This window comes from Helianthus annuus, chromosome 1 (genome assembly GCF_002127325.2).
Source record: "Helianthus annuus cultivar XRQ/B chromosome 1, HanXRQr2.0-SUNRISE, whole genome shotgun sequence".
Taxonomy (NCBI): Eukaryota; Viridiplantae; Streptophyta; class Magnoliopsida; order Asterales; family Asteraceae; genus Helianthus; species Helianthus annuus.
This window is the reverse complement of record NC_035433.2, coordinates 129,411,085-129,436,329: the sequence shown is the minus strand read 5'-3', so window position 1 is coordinate 129,436,329 and position 25,245 is coordinate 129,411,085. Positions and strand designations below refer to the sequence as shown.

At 40.8% G+C, this 25,245-nt stretch overlaps 1 protein-coding gene across 1 annotated transcript; it reads right to left on the bottom strand.

Moving 5' to 3' along the window:
* Positions 1 to 18,555: 18,555 nt before the first annotated feature.
* Positions 18,556 to 22,512, bottom strand: LOC110877793 (receptor-like protein kinase 2). The gene is made up of 2 exons (XM_022126000.2): positions 19,346 to 22,512; positions 18,556 to 19,240 (listed from the first exon to the last, which is right to left on the bottom strand). Exons 1-2 carry the CDS (start codon positions 22,269 to 22,271, stop codon positions 18,741 to 18,743), a joined length of 3,426 nt encoding a protein of 1,141 aa, XP_021981692.1. The 5' UTR covers positions 22,272 to 22,512; the 3' UTR covers positions 18,556 to 18,740.
* Positions 22,513 to 25,245: the final 2,733 nt, after the last annotated feature.

Genomic DNA, 25,245 nt, shown 5'->3' with positions numbered 1-25,245 from the left:
ATGCTTAGAATATGATATTATATCAGTAAGTTATGTCTTATATTGCCCGGGATAATTTTAAACTCAACTTATGCCTTAGAAGGGCATTTTGGTCATTTAAAAGATAATAAAAGGATAAAATTAGAAATCTGAGTTTCGGGTCTGGTTCATACAGTAAATATACTTAATATAACATATTATATCAGTAGGGTATGACCCATATATCAAATTTATCATTTAAAGTCAAACTATGCACCGTAGGGGTATTTTAGTAATTTCACAAGGGCTAAAAATGCCAAAACTGGAAACCTGAGTTCAAAATATTATACTTACTGTTATTATATGAAAATATGTAATTTACATCAGTAGGTATAAGTCTTGTAGGTATAAAACAAGTACAACGCCTACTATGCGCTTAAAACGCTAAAAATACGATTTAAGGGCGTTTTCGGGTTTTCACAGTAAATCTGAGATTTTTATATTTCCAGAATACTTAAAATAATTTATTCATCATATAAAATCAGTAGAAAAAGGTTTCGGGTCAAAAGGATGTGTAAAACTCATTTTATGGCTAAAACGGTCAAAACCGTCATAAGCCGAAATGACTAGGTGATCTAGGATCCGTTCAGCCAAAAATTTCTTAAAAATCATCAAAATTCCCAGAATATTATATATAATCAGTTGGTAAAAAGTTTCGTACCAAAATGTGGCCAGAAACGGGTTCTACGCAAAAAGGACCGTTTATGCAAATTTATAACATAGTTTACGCTAATGGCCATAACTCACAATCTGGACCACCAACTGATCTGAAACTTTCGGTGCAAGTTTATATAATAAAAATAAAGATTTCTATCCTTTCACTTTTCCAGAAATCCCGTTTTAAATCAAAAAGGGCAAAATAGTCAACTTTATGCATAAACCGGAAACAAGCATTCGAATAGGCTAAGTATAGACTCAATCAAAGAAAATTCCAGAAAGTTTAACTAAAATAAAAATAGTCAAAAAGGCTATCCAATACAGATCTCTAACATGCATGTACGAATCCGAATCGATAGTCTACGAAATAATCGTTCTACAAGACTTTCGGTTCCGATTCGTGGCTATACTATAGATTGTCGAGTGGATGATGATTAAAACACATTCTTATAAAGATTACAAGTCATTTTTAATGATCAATCAGGTTGCATGTCATCTATATCATTAATCATGTCATTTTTCACCAAAATCGTTTCTGTTGACTTTTTAGAAATAGGTTTGACTCGACATTTAGCATGCATGTAGTGGGAATCAGTTAGTAACCTTTAGAGGGTTTGTTTCCCACATAAATACCAATCTATAACAAGTTTCAATTCGAGAAATTACTGAAAGAAATCCGTTTAATCAGAAAGTCAAAGGTTATGAACACCCAGTTTGACTTTTACTAATAATCAAAGCAAAAACGGATTATAGAACGAATTGAAGGCTTACAATGGTCCTAAAGATGTTTAGTGGACACTAGAAGTCGGCCTTGTTGATCAGATTTCCTCCAGAGAGCTTTTCTTGAGAGTTCTTGAAAGAGTGCTCCTTGTTTACTATGGGAAATGTCCAAGAATGAAGTGATAATCTGATTTAAAGAGTGAATTAGATGTTTGTAGTAGGCTCCTGTTGAACTAGGCATGCAAGGGCACGTATTGGAGCAAATGGGAGGTGGAATGAGCTGTAAACAATTTAAATTCGGACCCAAATCAGCTGAATTCGCGAAACTGAGGTTCTGGGCAACCTTTACGGACCGCAAGCCCCTCCCCATACGGTCCGTAAGGGCCTGGTCTGCAACCAGCAACTTTCAATGTTTGGCAGATTTGACCCCTGGACTTGCACGCGATGTTTCGGCTACTCTTCTCGACCCGTAAACCCCCAAACTTGGTTTTTAAGAACCTTAGGACATTTACCAACATGGTAATGCCCTCGGATAACTTTGCGCTCAACCGAAAAGCCCTGAATTCGACGTTGACGCTTTTAGTCCCTTAAGTACGGTTTTGGCCATAACTTTCTCATACGTTGACGAAACTTCATGAAATTTTTACCACATATTCTAGTGAGTATATTTTAGCTATACAAAGCTTCGGGTCTGCCAAAAGTTCACTCAGAGGTATAATTTAAACATGTTGACACTTTTGGCCCCTATAGTTTACAATACTTCACTTTTGGGCAATTTCCGCGTCGTATGATCCATGAACCATCCGTTAAAGGTTATAAACATTATGTGGGGTTATCATAGAGCCTATTTATCCATTGTTGACACTTTGGACCCTTACGTTCCATAGTTTTCACTGTTTGTCACTTTTAGTCCCTCTAAAGTATGTTTTCACATAACGGAACCTTATGACACGTGTCAAGACATTATTGGACGAAATTTTTCGAGGTGTTACATCCTCACCCCCTTAAAAGAAATCTCGACCCCGAGATTTATTCAAACAAATGGGGATATTTTTCTTTCATCGTGGATTCCACTTCCCACGTGTATTCGGGACCTCTACGGGCATCCCATTTGACCTTAACAATAGGCACTTGCTTCCTTCGAAGCTTCTTTACCTGTCGATCCTCGATCGACAAAGGTTTTTCGACAAACTTTAGACTTTCGTCTATGTGTATATCTGTATGCGGTATAACCAGTGAATCGTCAGCGAAACACTTCTTCAAGTTACAGATATGGAACACATTATGAATAGCACTAAGTTCTTCAGGCAATTTTAACTTGTAAGCGACTGCCCCGACACGTTCGATTATCTCGAAAGGTCCTATATATCGCGGGCTCAGCTTGCCTTTCCTTCCAAATCTCATCACACCTTTCCAAGGTGATACTTTGAGCAATACTTTTTCACCCACATCGAAGTGAAAATCTTTGCGCTTAGGATCCGCATAACTTTTCTGCCTATCCCTGGCAGCTTTCAAACGATCACGGATCTGAACGATCTTGTCTGTCGTCTCAAAGACGATATCTGGTCCAGACAACTGGACATCTCCAACTTCTGCCCAACAAATGGGCGATCTACACTTCCTACCGTATAGGGCCTCAAAAGGCGCAGCCTTTATGCTGGAATGGTAGCTATTGTTGTAGGAGAATTCAATCAGTGGTAAGTTCTTATCCCAACTACCACCTAAGTCGATCGCACATGCACGAAGCATGTCTTCCAAAGTTTGAATCGTGCGCTCACTCTGACCATCGGTCTGAGGATGATAAGCAGTACTAAAATTCAAACGAGTGCCCAACGATTGTTGGAAACTCTTCCAAAAATGCGACGTATATCTAGTATCTCTATCGGAGATAATAGATATAGGTATACCATGTAGCGCTACTATCTTATCGACGTATAATTGTGCTAACATATCTGAGCTATACGTCTCCTTGATGGGTAGAAAATGAGCTGACTTAGTCAGTCTGTCAACTATGACCCATATGGTATCATTTCCCTTTTTCGTCTTCGGCAACTTGGTGATAAAATCCATTGTCACCATTTCCCATTTCCACTTGGGAATTTCAGGTTGCTGAAGCAAACCTGACGGCTTCTGATGCTCGGCCTTGACTTGCGCACAAGTCAAACATTTGGCCACATACTCGGCCACGGACTTTTTCAAACCAATCCACCAGTAGTTTGACTTCAAATCCTGGTACATCTTATCTGCTCCAGGATGAACTGAATATTTAGAGCTGTGGGCCTCCTGGAGGATAACATCCCGAAGTCCTCCATATACCGGAACCCATATTCGTCCGTTTAGACGTAGCATTCCATCTTTGTCGTGGGATAACTGCTCCTCAGTTACTCCCAACTTTTCTGCAGGATAGTTAGCTTCCAGCACAGCTTCCTTCTGTGCAGCTAACACCCTTTCATTCAAATTATTTCTTATTTCAATGCGCTTGGCATTGATTTTGATCGGTTTAGCTCTTTCTTTTCTGCTTAAGGCGTCGGCAACCACATTTGCCTTGCCTGGATGGTATCGTATCTCGCAATCATAGTCATTGAGAGTTTCCATCCATCGCCTTTGGCGCATGTTCAATTCCTTCTGATTGAACAAGTGTTGAAGACTCTTGTGATCCGAATAAATTATGCACTTGGTTCCATACAAGTAATGTCTCCATAATTTCAAAGCAAATACAACCGCACCCAATTCCAAATCGTGGGTGGTGTAGTTCTTCTCGTGCACTTTGAGCTGTCGAGAAGCGTAGGCAATGACTTTGCCTTTCTGCATGAGTACACCGCCCATGCCAGTATGTGATGCATCACAATACACCACAAATTCATCTATACCATCGGGCAATGTCAATACTGGCGCATTGCTCAGCTTCTGCTTCAAAATGTCAAAGGATTCCTGCTGCTTAGGGCCCCAATCAAACTTAATCTTCTTACGAGTCAATGAGGTTAGGGGCGCAGCAATCCTTGAGAAGTTCTCGATGAATCTCCTATAATATCCTGCCAACCCGAGGAAACTGCGAATCTCAGTAGGAGTCTTCGGCTCCTGCCAGTTCATGACTGCTTCTACTTTAGCGGGATCTACTTGGATACCACGCTCGCTTACAACATGTCCAAGAAACTGGACTTCTCGAAGCCAAAATTCACACTTCGAGAATTTGGCATAAAGCTTTTCTTGATACAGAAGTTTGAGAATACAACGAAGGTGTTTCTCATGTTCAGCTTGGCTCCTCGAGTAGATAAGAATGTCATCAATAAAGACTATGACGAACTTGTCTAAATAAGGTTTGCAGACGCGATTCATGAGATCCATGAACGCGGCTGGTGCGTTGGTGAGCCCAAACGGCATCACTAGGAACTCGTAATGCCCATAACGAGTCCTAAACGCGGTCTTGTGTACGTCTTCCTCCTTGACTTTCAACTGATGATAACCTGACCTGAGGTCAATCTTGGAGAAGTAACTTGCTCCTTGCAACTGATCGAACAGATCGTCGATCCTGGGTAACGGATACCGATTCTTGATGGTGACCTTGTTCAGCTCACGATAATCGATGCACAGACGCATCGATCCATCCTTCTTCTTAACGAACAAGATTGGCGCTCCCCAAGGAGATGAGCTAGGTCTAATAAAACCTTTAGCTAATAGATCATCCAACTGCGTCCTCAACTCCTTCATCTCCGTTGGTGCCAATCTGTATGGTGCTCTTGCTACAGGTGCAGTGCCTGGAATGATATCTATCCGAAACTCTACTTGTCTATCCGGTGGCAATCCGGGTAGTTCTTCAGGAAATACTTCAGGATATTCTGATATAACAGGGATATCCTCAATCTTCGGCTTCGGCTCATCAATGGTGACTTGTGCCATATAAATGACACATCCCTTCTGCATGCATCTGGATGCTTTGAGCATGGACACTTGCTCGGGCAATCCATGCTGGGTATCTCCTTGAATAGTAAGTAACTCACCAGACGGAGTCTTCACTATCACTTGCTTTCTATTGCACAGAATCTGGGCTTGGTTACTTGACAACCAATCCATGCCTATTACTATGTCGAATCCAGCTAACTTAAAGGGAAGCAAGGATAGCGGGAAAGAATGATTCCTAATGGATATAGCACATCCATCTAGAACAGTCGAGGCGGTTTCTAAGGTTCCATCGGCTAATTCCACCTCATATTTCACGCTTAAGGTTTTAACAGGAAGGTTCAACAGTTTACAAAACTTATTATCTACAAACGACTTATCAGCTCCAGAATCAAACAAGACTCTAGCAAAAACATCGTTTACAAGAAACGTACCGGTAATGACGTTATCGTCAAGGACTGCTTCCTTTGCGTCCATTTTGAAGACTCTCGCATTAGTCTTCTTCCCTTCCTCGGCCTTCTTCGCAAACTTTGGACAGTTGGGCCGAATGTGACCTTTTTCGTTGCAACCAAAACACGTTGCATCCTTCATCTTCTTGCAATCCACAGCCTTGTGATCTGTGGACTTGCAGATTCCACATCGTTTCTCCGAAGACTGGGATTTTGTTTCAAACCGACACCTCCCAAAGTGGTGCCTCCTGCAGATCTTGCATCTTGGTTTCTCACCCGACTGATGATCACTTTTCTTAGACCCCGACCCTTTCCTGTGGTCGTTGTTCCCTCTATGTCGCTTTTCAGATCTTCGTGAGGTGTCATCCTCACGTTTTCGTTTGTTCTCCTCAGAGCTCTTCATGGCTCTCAATCTAACCACGTCTTGAGTGAGGGAGAGGGATAGATCCGCTACGGATCGAAAGGTTGTAGGTCTTGAAGCTTTAACACTCGCCTTTATTTCCGGTGCCAGACCCCCGATAAATCGAGCAATCCTACGCGGCTCCGGGGTCACCAAGTAAGGCACTAAACGAGACAGCGTGTTGAACGTAGTAAGATACGTTTGACAGTCGAGGTTCTTCATGACTAAGGATACAAAATCCGATTCAATTCGCTCGACCTCGTGCTGCGGACAGAAGTTTTCTTTAATCAGGGCCACAAACTGTTCCCATGACAAACCGTACAGTGTGGCCTTACCGGCAGCTTGTAGGAGTGACCTCCACCATGCTAACGCATCTCCTTTGAATGACTGGGACACGTACTTAACGACGTCCCTATCAGCACACCCGCTGATATCAACTACAGTGTCCATCTCGTCGATCCACGTCATGCAGTCGACGGCTCCTTTTTCCCCAGTGAAATCTCTGGGCTTGCAGGATACAAAGTATTTGTACGTACAGGACCTGCTGTACGTGTCACGTTTCAGCTCAATCTCCTGCTTCGGGACGCTGCTGTGGTTGGAGGAATGATTATCATCCTCAACTTTCTTTGGCTCACTCTTTTTAGACGGCGGCTTACTATGAGCCCCAGAATGAGTCTTAGCCTTGACATGCGTCACTGAGCGGGTTCTACTCTGAGTACCACTAGATTCTCTGAACTGCCTATCCATAGCCTTGGCGACAGCATTATCAATCAGTGCTTGCAGTTCTGCACCGGTAACGTGAATCTTTGCATTATCTGAGCGTTCCCCAGAATGACTGTTGGTTTCTTCCGATTTGGCCATCGTAGCTTTAAGCTACAATAAAGGACAAGGTCTTATTTAGAACCTAACAGTATTATCGTTCTAGACGATTTATTAACCATGGTATCAAAAACCTTAGCAGTTAATTTAATAAATTTCATTCAGGCTCTTATTAGCAATCAAGGAATGAAAATATATGTATTGGCACCATAGGCCTAGTCACAAGGACAATCACTAAATTATAAATTTAGATTTTTATAGGACTATAAATTGTATAATTAAACAAATAATCCTTTACTAGACAGAGAGTCGTAAACCACAACTGTCATTATATAATATAGTTATAACCCGTAGGTATCAAGCCATTAATAGACTTGTGTACAGATATAATATGTAGATATTTCTTTACTAGGCAGGGAGTCATAGACCACAACTGCCACTATATGACATAGTCATAACCCGTAGGTATCAAGTCATTAATAGACTTGTATACAGATAAAATCTGTAGATAATTTATTAAAAAGGTGGGTCGTGTGATTCTACAGATCACGCTTAGCCCTGAATGTTAACATGTTCTCAGATGTTAACAGGGAGTTGAATCTTTTCAACCAGGTTTTACCATCAGGGCCAGGCCTGTTAATAAGGCATTCAGGCTAGGTTATACCTTACTAAGATTCTTATAAAATGGCAAATCAAATAAAATTGATATTTTCCATTATTTTAATATTATTCATGCATATAAATAAAGTGATAAATTCAAATTAACCATTTAATTTCCACTAAAATACCAGTACATAATTGCCCTAAACGGGACTTTGAAATAACATAACTAGCATGAATAACATGCCCGCGCAGGGGCTAAACAAGTACAACAATAACAAAATAAAATAAAACAAACCCACGCAGGGGTTAACAAGATAACATACCCACACAGGGGTAGAGAATGATAGATGTACCCACGCAGGGGTAGAGTACTGGAATAAATGTCCACGCAGGGACATGAGTACATGAAATGATAATCGAAGGATTCAACGATCCTTCTTGCCCTTACCCTTGAGCAAATCGAATACCTTCTTAAACATGCCACTGGTGCGTCGGCGATCCTCCCGCATATTGTGCTGAAACTCGCGTCGCATGCTATCAATCCCCTGCAGGATCTCCTGAACCTGCGGCGGCGACATCATAGGCGCCGGTGGTGGTGGCTGGTAGTGCTGCGGCTGCGGCGGCTGGTAAGGCTGCGGCTGCGGTGGCTGCTGGTAACCCGGAGGGTAACCAAAAGTAGATGGGCCAGCAGCCCAAGGGTCTCCAAGTGGACCACTATGTGGGAGTGAGCTGTAGTTCACAGCTTGCCAATAAGGGTCTCCCGTGTAATCATAACCCTGAGGGAATACCTGCTCGAACGGGTTGAACTGAGCGGCACTAGCATAAGCCGGGATCGGCTCTCCAAAATTCTGCGGCGGCAGAGGCGGGATCGGGACAGAAGTAACCTCCGATACGGGATGCTGAGACTCCCCTGTCTCAGACTCCCCGGGTAGAGACGTGTAGCGGCTGCTACTAACACGTGGAGGGGTGCCTATGCGAATCCCTCCGCGCGTCGACATGCGCGCATTCCTCCTCGGCCTCTGAGGCGGAGGAGGCAAAACTGGCGGCGGCGGTGGTGACGGAGTGATCACGTCACGCCACAGGGCCTCAGATAGGTCCTGCGGTAGAGGCGGCTGCTGCTGGAGCTGCTGCTGCTGCGAGTGGTGCTGTGAGTGCACCGGCGAACCATGGAGCGATTGAAGCATCGGAGTACCATGGAGTGATTGAAGCATAGGAGAGTGGTGGCTAGGGGTGAAGTACCAATCATGCTGCTTGAACCTCTCCTGGAAGCTGTCCACACCATTAAATGGTGATCCTGTGTATGGCGACCCATCCGATATCTCAATCGGGTGGTTTGGTGTACCTGATGGTGGGAGCGAAGGGTCCGTCTCCTCGTCTACGTCCATCTCGTGACCACCAGAAAAGTGGTCCTCCTGTCCAAGTGGGTTATGGCCCACTGGCTCCTCCACATAAGCATTAGGGTTATACAAACCCTGGTAGGCTGGCGCTGGGTGCTGGTGTGGTGACTGGTGCAACGGTATGTATGATCCAAGCGAATCATGGGGCCCGTTCTCCGAATGGGGCCCAAACGAGTGGGGTAATGACGGAGAAGTGCTCGCGGAAACCGAAGGCCTAGCAGGCTCGGCAATAGACCTCCAAAGGTCGTTGGCGGCTGTGTGGTGTGTAGCAGATGGAGCCCGCCTATGCGAGGGACCAGCCTCATGATCGTGCGATGTAGGAAATCCTCCACGACCTCTCATCCTTGGCGGCATCCTGATCCTGTCAAAAGTCAAACAAGTTGCACAACAATATATGTAAGACAATGCATTAATAAATAAAAATAAATTAAACGAAATGTCGAACATTTCCTAAGTTCTTTGTCTAGACTCGAAAATCGAGAATGTGCAATTGTGTAACTGAGATTAAACACAAAAGACTAGTGTTTAATTCACTCAGCGTTGGCTCTGATACCAACCTGTCACACCCCCAATTTCCACGTGTCACCGGTGGGCCCGGTGTGGGGTACAGTGACGTAGTTGGTATCGTCATAGACAATCAACACAATATAATAATGCACAGCGGAAGCAGAATAGAAACATTTCAACTTTTAAATAAATTGCAATAATAATATCACAGTAGTTGAAATGGATCCACAGGCGGATCAAATAAAATAGAAATAAATAGTTCAACAGATAAATGTCGTCCGAGTTTGCGAGACTATTGTGGACGCTCTCTAGGAAACAGCCAGCCTATTTCCGTATAGTACCTGCACTTAATCTTTTGGGAAAAATACGTCAGTTTACACTGGTAAATACAAATCGACTGACTCATTTTGAAAATGATTGAAAATTTATTTAAATGCACAAGGCATAAATATTTTTATTAACTTGGGATAATTATAAAATATAAACTTGTGAACGAATTACATGCACTTATATCTCTGGTGGCCCGGGATCTACTGTCCGGGCTAGAGATTTAATTGACACACCACATTAAAGAGTTATACACGACGAGTGTACGCCTACACCCCGTGCTCTGGTCGTGGCCATCTCATAAGATAATGCCAAGGATATCCGGGACATGGTCAATAACCCCCCAAAGCCTTTTAAGTAAGACAAAACTGTTTAAACGAAGTCGCACAAGCTATTCAAGACTGAACACCTATAAGGAGCAGGACTTGTGCGCCCGATCAAGCGGTATTTTAAATACCGTACCCCAAGCCCGTATAGGGAAAATAAGTCAAAATGTATTTACCTGAGCAAGTATAATTCACAAACGATAAGTGTTGATAGCTTTTACCGGGCTTCCTAATCTGGAACAAAGGTTTATAATTAACCTATTAGATTCCTAACGGCCTTTTATTTAAGCTTAAGCTTTGACCGGTTAGTTTTAGGAATGATACGGTTTACGCACGATTAAGCGAAAGACCGGATAGAATGTGATTTAGACCCGACAAGTTTGAATACTTGTATAATATGGGTATACTAAATACATTCTGGATTTTGAAGTAAAAACGATATCGTTTGACCCGTTTCGGTCAATTTACGCAAACTAGTTACGTAAACCGAACCGAACGCGATAAGGGCGATACGGGTAGCCAAAAGATTCAAATGCAAGTTCCCTGAATTAATATGCTTAGAATATGATATTATATCAGTAAGTTATGTCTTATATTGCCCGGGATAATTTTAAACTCAACTTATGCCTTAGAAGGGCATTTTGGTCATTTAAAAGATAATAAAAGGATAAAATTAGAAATCTGAGTTTCGGGTCTGGTTCATACAGTAAATATACTTAATATAACATATTATATCAGTAGGGTATGAGCCATATATCAAATTTATCATTTAAAGTCAAACTATGCACCGTAGGGGTATTTTAGTAATTTCACAAGGGCTAAAAATGCCAAAACTGGAAACCTGAGTTCAAAATATTATACTTACTGTTATTATATGAAAATATGTAATTTACATCAGTAGGTATAAGTCTTGTAGGTATAAAACAAGTACAACGCCTACTATGCGCTTAAAACGCTAAAAATACGATTTAAGGGCGTTTTCGGGTTTTCACAGTAAATCTGAGATTTTTATATTTCCAGAATACTTAAAATAATTTATTCATCATATAAAATCAGTAGAAAAAGGTTTCGGGTCAAAAGGATGTGTAAAACTCATTTTATGGCTAAAACGGTCAAAACCGTCATAAGCCGAAATGACTAGGTGATCTAGGATCCGTTCAGCCAAAAATTTCTTAAAAATCATCAAAATTCCCAGAATATTATATATAATCAGTTGGTAAAAAGTTTCGTACCAAAATGTGGCCAGAAACGGGTTCTACGCAAAAAGGACCGTTTATGCAAATTTATAACATAGTTTACGCTAATGGCCATAACTCACAATCTGGACCACCAACTGATCTGAAACTTTCGGTGCAAGTTTATATAATAAAAATAAAGATTTCTATCCTTTCACTTTTCCAGAAATCCCGTTTTAAATCAAAAAGGGCAAAATAGTCAACTTTATGCATAAACCGGAAACAAGCATTCGAATAGGCTAAGTATAGACTCAATCAAAGAAAATTCCAGAAAGTTTAACTAAAATAAAAATAGTCAAAAAGGCTATCCAATACAGATCTCTAACATGCATGTACGAATCCGAATCGATAGTCTACGAAATAATCGTTCTACAAGACTTTCGGTTCCGATTCGTGGCTATACTATAGATTGTCGAGTGGATGATGATTAAAACACATTCTTATAAAGATTACAAGTCATTTTTAATGATCAATCAGGTTGCATGTCATCTATATCATTAATCATGTCATTTTTCACCAAAATCGTTTCTGTTGACTTTTTAGAAATAGGTTTGACTCGACATTTAGCATGCATGTAGTGGGAATCAGTTAGTAACCTTTAGAGGGTTTGTTTCCCACATAAATACCAATCTATAACAAGTTTCAATTCGAGAAATTACTGAAAGAAATCCGTTTAATCAGAAAGTCAAAGGTTATGAACACCCAGTTTGACTTTTACTAATAATCAAAGCAAAAACGGATTATAGAACGAATTGAAGGCTTACAATGGTCCTAAAGATGTTTAGTGGACACTAGAAGTCGGCCTTGTTGATCAGATTTCCTCCAGAGAGCTTTTCTTGAGAGTTCTTGAAAGAGTGCTCCTTGTTTACTATGGGAAATGTCCAAGAATGAAGTGATAATCTGATTTAAAGAGTGAATTAGATGTTTGTAGTAGGCTCCTGTTGAACTAGGCATGCAAGGGCACGTATTGGAGCAAATGGGAGGTGGAATGAGCTGTAAACAATTTAAATTCGGACCCAAATCAGCTGAATTCGCGAAACTGAGGTTCTGGGCAACCTTTACGGACCGCAAGCCCCTCCCCATACGGTCCGTAAGGGCCTGGTCTGCAACCAGCAACTTTCAATGTTTGGCAGATTTGACCCCTGGACTTGCACGCGATGTTTCGGCTACTCTTCTCGACCCGTAAACCCCCAAACTTGGTTTTTAAGAACCTTAGGACATTTACCAACATGGTAATGCCCTCGGATAACTTTGCGCTCAACCGAAAAGCCCTGAATTCGACGTTGACGCTTTTAGTCCCTTAAGTACGGTTTTGGCCATAACTTTCTCATACGTTGACGAAACTTCATGAAATTTTTACCACATATTCTAGTGAGTATATTTTAGCTATACAAAGCTTCGGGTCTGCCAAAAGTTCACTCAGAGGTATAATTTAAACATGTTGACACTTTTGGCCCCTATAGTTTACAATACTTCACTTTTGGGCAATTTCCGCGTCGTATGATCCATGAACCATCCGTTAAAGGTTATAAACATTATGTGGGGTTATCATAGAGCCTATTTATCCATTGTTGACACTTTGGACCCTTACGTTCCATAGTTTTCACTGTTTGTCACTTTTAGTCCCTCTAAAGTATGTTTTCACATAACGGAACCTTATGACACGTGTCAAGACATTATTGGACGAAATTTTTCGAGGTGTTACACGCTGCAACCAACATCGTCATCTGAACCGAAAACAACGGGTGACTTCACACCCTTCAACCGAAAACAACAATTTGCTCTCCGACGTTAACGGCGCCGCCACCGACAAAACCGCCAACAATTCCGACGAAACCGCAACTCAAACCATCAAAACCAAAATCAAAATCAAGACCTGAATCCGCTGTGTCAAGCTCCGATAATCGACGAACAGAAAAAAGATTCGTTGAATTTACCAAAACAAGAGGTTATTCGCCGGTTACCGTCTCTGAAACAACCGGTTACGTTGATGAAGCCCGTAACCCGACGTTGACACCGTTCATACAACCCTCACCGACACTATCAACATCACCGTACACCAACCATCAGCTTCCTCTGTCGAGACTACACCTCCACCGCAACATCACCGCGAACATCAATCGGAGCGATTCGCTTGATTCCCTGGAATTAAAGGAGAAACCTTGGAGAAGAAAGAAACAAACAGGTGTGGCTGTAGAATAGAGAGATAGTGGTGTAGAAGAATAACTTTTGTTGCAATTGTTGGTTGTGAAAATAAGGGGGAAACAGGTGTGAGTGGCGGCTGTTTAATTTTTTGTTTAGGGTTTGCATTGAAGTTCAAGTGAGAGAGATAACTTGTTGTCTTGGAAAAAGTGAAAATAGAGAAATGAAAAGGTGGGGAGCACGGGTAGAAACAGAGAAAAGAAAAAGGGAAATGGGAAAGGCAAATTCAGTACAGAACTGTTACAAAAAAAATAAATCTTGGATTTTCGATTGTGGGGCAACCGACACCATGACATATGAAATTTCCGATTTGGTGTCAACATCCAAACCGGGAAAAACTCATATTCAAACTGCGAACGGAGAGGTTATGCGTGCAGAAGGAGGGGGAACAATTGAGATCTCCCCAACATTAAAACTCTCAAATTGCCTTTATGTTCCATCATTGTCACACAAATTACTATCAATCAGTCATGTGACAAAAGAACTAAATTGTATAGTGCTAATGCATCCCACCTTTTGTATCTTACAGGATACCAGGACGGGGACGATTATTGGACGTGGCACTGAGCGTTAGGGGTTGTACTATGTGGATGAGGTGGCTCAACAAGGTACTGTGATGCTGGCTCATGGAACTACAAACCGGGAAGCATGGTTATGGCATAGGCGTCTCGGACATCCATCTTCTGGGTATCTACATCTTTTATTCCCTAAACTCTTTTCTCCTCGTGATAAAATAAATTGTGAAACTTGTTTTCTTGCTAAAAGCCATCGACAACCTTTCAAGCCAAATAATACAAGAGTTAATGTGCCTTTCTCATTAATTCATTCTGATGTATGGGGTCCGTCCCCTATTATGGGGGGGGGCAAGGCTTTCGTTATTTCTTGCTATTCATAGATGATTGTACCCGTATGACGTGGGTTTATTTCTTGAAACACAAGTCTGAAGTTTTTGAAAAATTTACTATATTCCATAATATGATTCACACTCAATTTCAAAAAGAAATTCAAATTCTTCGATCCGACAATGGGGAGAATTCGTTAACGCATCCATAAAACAGTTTTGCCAAACCAAAGGGATAATTCACCAAACCACCTGTCCACATACTCCTGAACAAAATGGAGTCGCCGAACGCAAAAACCGTATAATTCTTGAGATGACTCGGGCCTTCCTAATCGAATCCAAAGTCCCTAAATTTTTTTGGCCCGAAGCAGTCGCTTCTTCTGTATACCTCATAAATCAACTTCCTACAAAAATTCTTGAACTAAAAACCCCCATACAAGCCCTAGAAAAATTTGCCAAGATCCCTCCTCCTCTTACTCTTGAACCACGAATTTTTGGCTGCTCAGCCTTTGTTCACATACCCAAAACCAATCGAACAAAACTTGACCCGTGTGCCGAGAAATGTGTGTTTGTGGGCTATGGAGTTAATCAAAAAGGTTATCGTTGTTATAACCCAAAAACACGTCACACACATACTACTATGAACCTTGACTTTCTTGAAACAGAATACTTCTATAATACCCAACCCAATGGTCAGGGGGAGAACGAACACATAGACACACTGGGTTGGCTGACTCGATTCCCATCGTCTGAGGAAGTCATAACCAGAGGAGATCACAGTACCAAAGGAGAATCACCGCCTGACACAAACACACAACCAACTGAGCACAGTGTCACTGAAGAAAATCCCTCCAACCTGATACCCGAGGTAAGTAATAATGAGATTCCTGAAAATTCTGATGTTTCCCCTAATCATTATGAATGTGAGCACACATAACAGGAGCAAGCTGAGCAAAGTTCTCCTACTTTCCCTAATCATAGTGATGGTGAACACGTAGAACCGGTGACAACAGCAGAGCACATTGAACCAAGGGAAGCACCAGAACGGTATGTGTTGCCACCAAGGGCAAATAGGGGAGTTCCTCCCAAGCGATATTCCCCAGAGAAGGAATCTCGAAACTCAAATTATCCAGTAGCCAACATAGCCAGGGGGAGCCTGTCTCAGGAAGCTAAAGCGTTTGTTTCCTCATTATATTCTGAACATACTCCAACCAATGTAAAACAAGCCTTAGAATCTGAGAACTGGAAAAAAGCAATGAGAACAGAAATGGAGGCCCTGATGAAAAATGATACATGGGAAAAGTGTACTCTTCCTCCAGGAAAGAAACCCGTGGGATGTCGCTGGGTTTTTACAGTGAAGTACAAGTCAGATGGAACCATTGAGAGGTACAAAGCCCGACTGGTAGCTAAAGGATATACTCAAACATACGGGATCGACTACTTGGAAACCTTCTCACCAGTGGCCAAAATTAACACTATCAGAGTCCTCTTCTCAATAGCTGCAAACGAAAATTGGCCACTTCATCAGTTTGACGTAAAGAACGCTTTTCTACATGGAGAATTAACAGAAGAAGTTTACATGGAAGCTCCTCCTGGTTTTGCAACAGATTTCAAGACAGGTGAAGTATGTCGATTAAAAAAATCCCTTTATGGTCTAAAGCAATCTCCTCGAGCGTGGTTTGGTAGATTTACACTCGCAATGAAAGGATATGGATTCAAACAAAGCAACTCGGACCACACTTTGTTCATCAAACAAAGAGGAAGACTTGTGACATGTCTAATTGTATATGTTGATGATATGATCATTACGGGGAATGACAAGGAAGAGATGACAAAATTAAAAGAGAACCTGTTCCGAGAATTCGAAATGAAAGATTTGGGAAGACTTAAGTATTTTCTTGGAATTGAAGTACTAAGGTCCAAACAAGGAATCTTTATTTGCCAGAAAAAATACATCCTAGATATGTTAGCCGAAACGGGAATGATCGATTGCAAACCAGCAGATACACCAATGATGGTGAATCATAAACTTCAAATGGAGGAAGGAGCAAAACTAGTCGAAAAAGAGAGGTATCAACGACTAGTAGGAAAGTTGATATACCTGTCACACACACGACCTGACATAGCTTATGCAGTAGGTGTTGTTAGCCAGTTTATGCACCAGCCTCAAATAGCACACATGGAAGCAGTATGTAGAATCATGAGATATCTCAAAGGTACAATTGGCCATGGAGTCCTCTTTAAATCAAACGGACATCTGAAAATTCAAGGGTACACTGATGCAGACTGGGCTGGAGATAAAGGGGATCGAAGATCAACATCAGGGTACTTCACCCTAGTCGGAGGAAATCTAGTTACCTGGAGAAGCAAGAAGCAAAAGGTGGTTGCTCTATCCAGTGCAGAAGCTGAATTTCGAGGAATAGCACGAGGCTTGACAGAAATACTATGGATACGTAAGCTTCTGACTGAAGTCGGTTTTCCTCCGACATAACCAACTAGAATCATGTGTGACAACAAAGCAGCTATTCAAATATCAGAAAATCCGGTTCAGCATGATCGTACAACGCATGTAGAAGTAGATAGACACTTCATTAAAGAAAAGCTAGAATCAGGGATACTTGAACTACCTTTTGTGCGGTCTGAAGATCAATTAGCAGATATCCTAACAAAGGCGGTTAATGAGAGGATATTCAGCAAATGCCTAAACAAGTTAAGTATTGGAGATCCCACTACTCAACTTGAGGGGGAGTGTTAGAAAAAAGGAACGATTTTGTGGGATCAGTCAAGATAGCAACATCATGTCCCAAAAATTAGAAGATCTGTCCAGCTCATTGACAGCCTAGTGTCCAGCCAAGACTTTAGTTATTTCCTTCTTTACGGTCTTGTATCATCTTATAAATTCATGTACTTTATTCTAATGAAAACACAATCAAATACAGCCAATACAATCAATCCTCTTTTTCTTTTCTCTGTTACTAGTCAAGACCAACAAAACCAACTTTATTCAACCGAAAACCAACAAGGAGCTGGCAGATTACATCGGGCAGTATTACAACAAGAGAACAAAAGATAAAACAGGAATCTGAAAATCAAACCACCCGACTATCCTATGTTACCAATGTTGAACGCTTTTCGGTTTTCTCAAGTCAACTTGATGGCTTTAGACATGTTTTTCACCCACAGAAAACTGAGAGTTTTAGTTTCTTCAACTGTAGTTGCTACTGAAGGGCTTTAGACTCGAACATAGCCATGTTTCTTGATCTCCATATACTCTAGAATGCAGTAAGTATTACCGTATTTAACGCCATTTTACCATTTTTCGTCCCACTCGAAAGCTTATCCATAGAAAGTAGATCTTTTATATCAAAGGCGTAATAATGGATTGTACTTTGTTAAAAAATATATTATTTAAAAATGTGAATTTGAAGGTTAATCGGTTTAATTGTTTGGTTTGGTCTCACAAGAATTTCGAATAACAAAAGGACTAAGGGAGGACTCAACATCCAATTAACTGGTTTTTCATATCTTTTCCTATTGTCTTTTATCAATTTTGTCTAATTCTCTAAAGCCAACCAATTCATTTGTTGTGAAAGCGGCGTTGGCAGATTAGCAGCGCCAACATATCTGTAATAGCAACGATAGATTCAACGGTGATGTTAGTGGTCTAATGTGAAAACCGAAGTTTATATATTTTAATAATGTTATATATTATTATAAATTTAATCGTGAAGTATTATTTGAAAAGTGAGTTAGAAAGATGAGGCGCATGTCAAGTTACAATACCACAAATGGTTTAAGAGAGTGTATCTTATGATCGAGTGTTAGTGAGATGCGACAACGTTATCTGGCGTTATGTTTCATATGAAGGATGTGATTTGATGAGCTAAAGATCAAGGTTAAAGAAAGCTTGATCATTCTCAACTGTTCGAGCGTCTTAAGGTGAGTTCTATCGCTATGGCTCTTTTTAAAAATCTTTGGGCTAAAGATTTTGAAAGCAATGGTTATTAAAGATATGTTAAATATTACAGGCATGAGTTGATTAGCCTATGTTTGAATGCATGTATGCTTGTGTGTAAAATTAGAAAAAGAATAAACAAACTATTTTGAACTAAATATTATTTATTATACATACATTCCACGGGCATTACACAAAATGCTACCAAATAACTATCAATTATTATACTAGTAATTAAAAAAGCCAAAATTGGCCTTAAGTTTTCTTCACTTAAATACAACTAAACCCATTAAAAATCTTAACTAAACTCCACACCAAAATAAATAAATAAAAAACCACACTTTTTAAAAAAAAAAAAAAAAAAGCCCGCGAAACTTGTAACCATATTCACTTGTAAGCAACTCTAGAAGAAGAAGAGTGAATCAACGAAGAACCAGAGAAGCTATTCGAGTTGCAAGCAGCGGCCGACGACGACGCTGCTGCCGGAGGGTCTCCACCGCCACCAGGCCTGCTACCGGAGCCCGGTTTTTCGGGTGAACCTTTCAAAAGAGCATCCACTTTTGCATACTCTTCTCTTTCGTGTTTGATTTCTTTTAACATTGCTGCAACATCTTTCATTGTTGGTCGTTCTTCGGGCAGCGAGTAGACGCATAGTAATGCAATGCCTAATGTTTGCATCATTTCTTCGATGTCGGATGCGGGTCTGGAGAGTAAGCTTGGGTCGAGTACTTCGGTCCATTCTTTTCGTTGTTTTACCCAGTCGACGACGTGTGATCCGTCTGGAATCGTTGGATCGATTGGTTGTTTTCCGGTTAGGACTTCTAGCATGACTACTCCGTAGCTGTAAACGTCGCTCTTTTCGGTGATTTTCATCGAGTACCCGTATTCTGAGGTGATGACAAAAGTAATATTTAGTGCACACCAACTGTTTGTGAAAATGTCTCACAGAAGAAAATAGTTAAAAGTATGAAATGTGGGTAAGAAATGCGTACCTGGAGCGATGTATCCGTAGGAACCCGCGATTGTGTTTGACGATCGGGCAAAATCACCATCGTTGACGAGCTTTGCAAGCCCGAAATCTGCTATGTAAGGCTCGAAGTCCAGACCAATGAGGATGTTATTAGCCTTGATATCTCTATGAACTATTGGAGGAACACAATCGTGGTGCAAATACGCGAGTCCTTCAGCGGCCCCTAACAAGATTTGATACCGTAATTCCCATTCCAACGAGCTCCCCATTCGTTCATGAAGCAGGCTACCGAGACTCCCGTTTGGCATATAATCGTACATGAGCAACCTCGTTTTCTTGTTCCAACAACAACCTAGAAACCGAACAATGTTCTTGTGTCGAACTGAGCCCAAAGTTTTCACTTCTGCTGAAAAAGAATCACGCACTGCACTCTTCTCGTCGTCATAAGCACCATCAACCGCCATCGATGGCCACAGTTTCTTCACCGCTATGGTTTCACCATTCTCCATATCGGCCCGATACACCACCCCTGAACACCCTTTTCCAATCACATTCGTGTCCACTAAACATTTCAAGATTCGATCAACCGAAATATTAAGCTTCTGAAACGGAGTAAACTGCCACGGCCACGACTCGCCTAACTCCGATTCGTCATCCCCTCTAATCCCTCTTCTTGCACGTAGAACCGCAGCCACACCCATGATCATCATCGCTATTGTCAAGGTAATGAGCAATGCAAGCGCGAGTCGTAACCTTTTCGCATTCCTAGACCTATACTCGTCTTTCCCGTTACCAGATTCCGCCACATTGCTTAGGAAACAAGAATCTTTACCGAACGAACACAACCCTTGGTTACCGGCTAAATCCGCTTCGGATAACTGCCTAAAAAGCTTGTTGTCCGGTAAATAACCCGTAAAGTTGTTATACGAGATATTTAACGATACAAGGTTGTCAAGGTGCGAAAGCGGGCTCAAGTTTCCCTCTAGCTTGTTGTACGACATGTCAAGAGTCGAAAGCTTGCTAAGCGCGCCAATTTGAACCGGGATAGGCCCGGTTAGCCCATTGCAGCTCAAGTTTAGCGCAATCTCGAGCGCTTGGATATTCCCCAACTCAGGCGGGATTTCGCCTGATAATTTATTACTGCTTAGGTCTAGAAACTGTAGACCTAAGCAGAGCTGGAGCGATTTGGGGATCGCTCCAGAAAACTCATTCTGGCTCATAACGAGTTTGTTTAACGAAACCAACCGCCCTAAACTAGCCGGAATAGGACCATCAAGGTGATTTCTCGAAACATCCAAAACTTGTAAACCCGATAACGACGATAACGAATCGGGCAACGGCCCTTCTAACATGTTATTGCTAAGGTCTATCATTTCTAACTCGGTACAACTAGCAATCTCATTAGGAACCGCCCCAGAAATACGATTCCCCGACAAATCAAGAAAATTAATGCTTTTCAAACCCGAAATCTCCTTAGGGATTTCACCCGTGATTCGGTTATTCCCCAACCTTAACCTCACCAAAGACGTCGAATTCCCAATCTCTCGCGGTATAGACCCCGAGATATCATTGGAAATCAAAAGCAATTTAGTAAGATTTTGTAACTGAAACAACCCTGGAGGAATAGTACCAGTAAGTGAATTATGTGACAAATCTAATGCTTGTAGATTACTACAACCACCTAAACTTGTGGGAATACTTCCTTCAAGATTATTATCCCAAGCGAAAAACACTTCGAGATTCGTCAACCTCCCAATCTCAACAGGAATCAACCCTGAAATCTGATTAGTATCAAGCTGCAACTGTTCCAAATTAACAGCATTTGCAATACCAGATGGTATAGAACCAGAAACATTATTATTACTAATCATAAACTCTACCAACCCAACAAGATTCCCAACAGAAACTGGAATAATCCCAGATAAAGAGTTTAAAGAAACATCAAACATCTTTAAACTACTACAGTTTCCTAACTCTTCAGGTATTGACCCCACAAAACTGTTCTGCCATAACAACAACTTTTCAAGCTTTTTAAGGTTTCCAATCTCTGGAACTATGGGGCCAGAAAGACTGTTTTCGTATAGAAACAACTCTACAAGCTCACTACAGTTGCCAATCTCCGGTGGTAACTCACCGGAGATCATAGCAGTGTATATGGATAATGTTTTGAGTTTTGTGAGTTTACCTATTGTGTTAGGTAAAGAGCCTGATATTCTTGTGTCAGCTAAACCGAGAACTGTGAGGTTAACACAGTTTCCGATCTCATCTGGGATTTTTCCGGTGAGGTCATTGTTACCGCCGGCGCGAATAACTTCAAGCTTCCCTAACCGGCCGATGTCCGGTGGGATGCTGCCGGAGATTCTGTTGTCGAATAAAAAAAGATTCTTGAGGTTCTTACAGTTACCTATCTGATATGGGATTTTTCCGGTGAGTTTGTTGGAGTTTAGTATCAAGTCTTGGAGGTTTTGAAGGTTGAAAATGGAAGATGGGATGGGACCCACGAGACTGTTTGAGCTTAAATCTATGGTGACAAGATTCCGGCAGGTGGAAAGGTCGTCGGAGAGAGTTCCGGTGAGGTTAGCACCGGAGATTGTGAGTGTTGTGAGATGGGTTAAGGATGAAAGATTAGTGGGTAATGGTAGTTGTAATGGGATTGATTGAATGTTTATTTCTGTAACAAAACCTTGTGTGTCACATTTTATGTAATCCCATTTGCATGGAGTGGTTGTTTCACCGGAAAGTTTCCAGCTTTGTAGAAAAGAACCACCTCCGCCGGCGCCGGAGCTATGAGCCCAGGTGGAAAGCACGGTGGCTTCATGGTCGGTGACGGCGGCGGAAGACGAAATGAAGAAAAGGGTTGAAAGAGAAGTGAAAAAGAAGTTGAAGAACCAATGAAGATTAATATTATGGGACTGGTTATGGGGTTTAGAGCAAGACAGGATAGACATTTGTTGCCTCAAATTGCAAACTTTTCTTGGGTTTGTGTAGTTTGAGGTTTTGGGTTTGGTGTTTGTTTTCTTAATCTTTGTGTTCCTCTCTCTATCTCTCTCTTGTTTCTCTCTCTAAAACCTTCTCTCCATTTTTGTGGGTTGGTTTAAACACTGGTGTGGTGATCAAGAAATAGCACAGGTTTCATGGCGAATATTGTTATAAAAAACTTGTAAGAAGATTAAAGAAATGTTAAAAAAATACCTAGAGATTTGCAAAATTAGCAGGCACCACCACCTCCTACCCCTACCCCCCCCCCACCCCACCCCCACCCCTTCTGTAATTTGTGAAGTTAGTTAGTTTAATGGTTTAATATGATGCTTTGATTAAGCTTGTTCTTGACTCAATCTGTAAACCACAAGACAAAGTGAGTGTGGGAACAGTTAAGCATCAATGTGAACTTGTGAAGTTAATTTTTATATTCTTTAATCTCTTCCCTTTGTCTTAGGGGGATCGGGGCACCTTCGGTGACCCCGTGCGGGAACATGCTTACCGATTAGAGGGGTGCCGCCATCAAGGGGTGAGGTATTTGGGGGACCAAAATCGGTGGGAAGTCACCGAAGAGAGGGAGGAGAGAGGGAGGAGATGGACCAATCAAAAATTTTCTTTCTTTTTTTTTTTTTAATAAAAAACCAAGTCACCTAAGAGGGGAGTGCCGCCATCAATTTAGGGTGTTAGGGGAGTTTAAGAGGGGAGTTGACGTGCCACACGAGGATTGGTTAAGCGTAAGAGAGGGGACTCCCCTCTTAGGGGAGTGCCCCTTACACCCTTATGGTTCTTTGTGTTATGGTCTTTGGTACAAGTTTTTAAAGCATAGCTGCATAGGTGCAAGTTAATGAAGCATTGCAGTAAAAAGATTTACTACACAAGACACCATTTGATGGTAGGTGGAAGCATTATGCTAGTTTGAATGAAGTTTCTATTTTAGTGTAGAAATAATGCTAGCTGTGATTGCAAACTTTTATACACAGAGTACAGTTATGAGACTGAATGTGATTTTTAGATAAGAAAATGATAATTCTACCTATTTATTTTTTTTAAACAAAACTTCATTAAAAACACACCTCTTACCCAATTGGGTAAAAGGCCAAACACCACAAACACCCCCGACCTAAACGGGCAAAGGGCAACAAAATTACAACGTATACAACGGATATTTACACCATTCCGTCCAACTAATATATTTACACGAGAATTTATTTGTAACCCACCCATAACCTCTCGATTTGATCTCCCCTATTTATACTCCTATTGTTATTTTAGAACAATTTCATGCATTTAAGTTTTTTTTAAAAAGACAATTTTATTAAAACACACCTCCCAAAGAGTAAAAGTCCAAACAACACATTTCATGCATTTAGGTATGGATTATAATTTTTACTCTTTGTTTAAAGCAGCCTCAACGTCACATGCAAAAGAGTGAAGACCATGGGCAAATAGGTGTAGACTATTGAGTTGAATATTTTTACTTGTGTTTTCAAAAGTTCACGAACCAAGTGCGAGTTTGGTCTGAAGATGATAAGTAGCCAAACGAAATGCGCGCTAAGATGCCGTTTGTAAATTTCACGCATAGATCTCAACTCCATCGGCGTAATTGCTTACATGGCAAGGTTTTATTGTTTTGCTATTGTAGGTTCTACGGCGTACGATTATTGTTATTGTTGATTTCGCTAGGCTCAATCATTTGTGCTACCATTAATTTAGCACTCAATGCCCGTTCATGTCATGTGTTCCTATCTCTATGGCTTATTTGGTGAATGTTTATGAATGAAAACCAAAAAACGTTATGATGTTTATTTTGTTAAGTTTGAGAGTCAAATGTCTATTTTGATGAATTTCCCTTAAGAGTAGTTATTAATAGGAATATTGGATATAAATAACCTCAACTTTCATCAATTGGCCAATAATATGCTCAACTTTTGATTTGTACTACACTACTCACTCTACTCCTAACTTTCAACTTATTTTCCTATATCACTCACAAACTAACCCAGTTTGCTGTCGTTAGCTGCCATGTCACCAAACAGTGCCACATCAACTGCAAAATCACCAAAAAGGCCAAATTAGACGCCACATCATCAAAAAAGCCAAAATCAGCTGCCACGTCATCAAAAAACCCACGTCAGATGCCATGTCACCACACAAGTGTCACATCAGCAAAAAAAAAAAAAAAAACTAATTGGGTTAGTGTACAGTTAGTTTGGGAGTGCCAGATGAAAATAAGTTGAAAGTTGAGAGTGGTATGATACAAATCGAAAGTTAGGAGTGTTATCGGCCAATTAGTGAAAGTTGAGATTGTTTAAACCCAATATCTCTTAGGGGCTGTTTGACAACTTCTGAATGGTTAAGTACAGAACCAATAAGATGTCTGAACCATTAAGTTTTGAATCAGTAAGAGGTCTGAACCATTAAGAGCCAGTATAATACTTAACCGTTCAGAGACAAATGTTTGACCAATTCAGATTAGAGGTCTTAACCATTCAGATTCAGTATAATGCTTAACCATTCAAAGGCAAATGTATGAACCATTCAGATATCTGCTCGCGAAACAAATAGTCTAAACCATTAAGTACCAAACCAGTAAAAAATCTAAACCATTATAAATCTCGTTAAAAGCTAAACAAACATCACCTTAATAATAGTCATAATGGTTGTCAATTGGTCATGATGTTTCCTTCAATTTCCACATATAAAATATGTGTTTTTGTATGTGAATATAATTTATAAACGAAATATTGTCGTGTATCACATTCTTTTAAGTAATTAAGGATAGGATATACACGAGTAAGAACATATACGAGGAGTTTTAGTTGCGTATGTGATATGTCGTTGCAATATACGCAAAGTTATTCCTACACGAGTATAGAAAGTATGATAAAGGTTAAAATAAAAAGGGATGTGAACCTGTAAAGTATATGGAAAATTAATATAGGT

Excerpts from the sequence above, each read along its gene's own strand:
- LOC110877793 (XM_022126000.2), bottom strand. The coding sequence starts at position 22,271 with ATGTCTATCCTGTCTTGCTCTAAACCCCATAACCAGTCCCATAATATT. Across the intron at positions 19,241-19,345 it reads CTACGGATACATCGCTCCAG|AATACGGGTACTCGATGAAA; the intron begins GTACGCATTTCT and ends TCATCACCTCAG.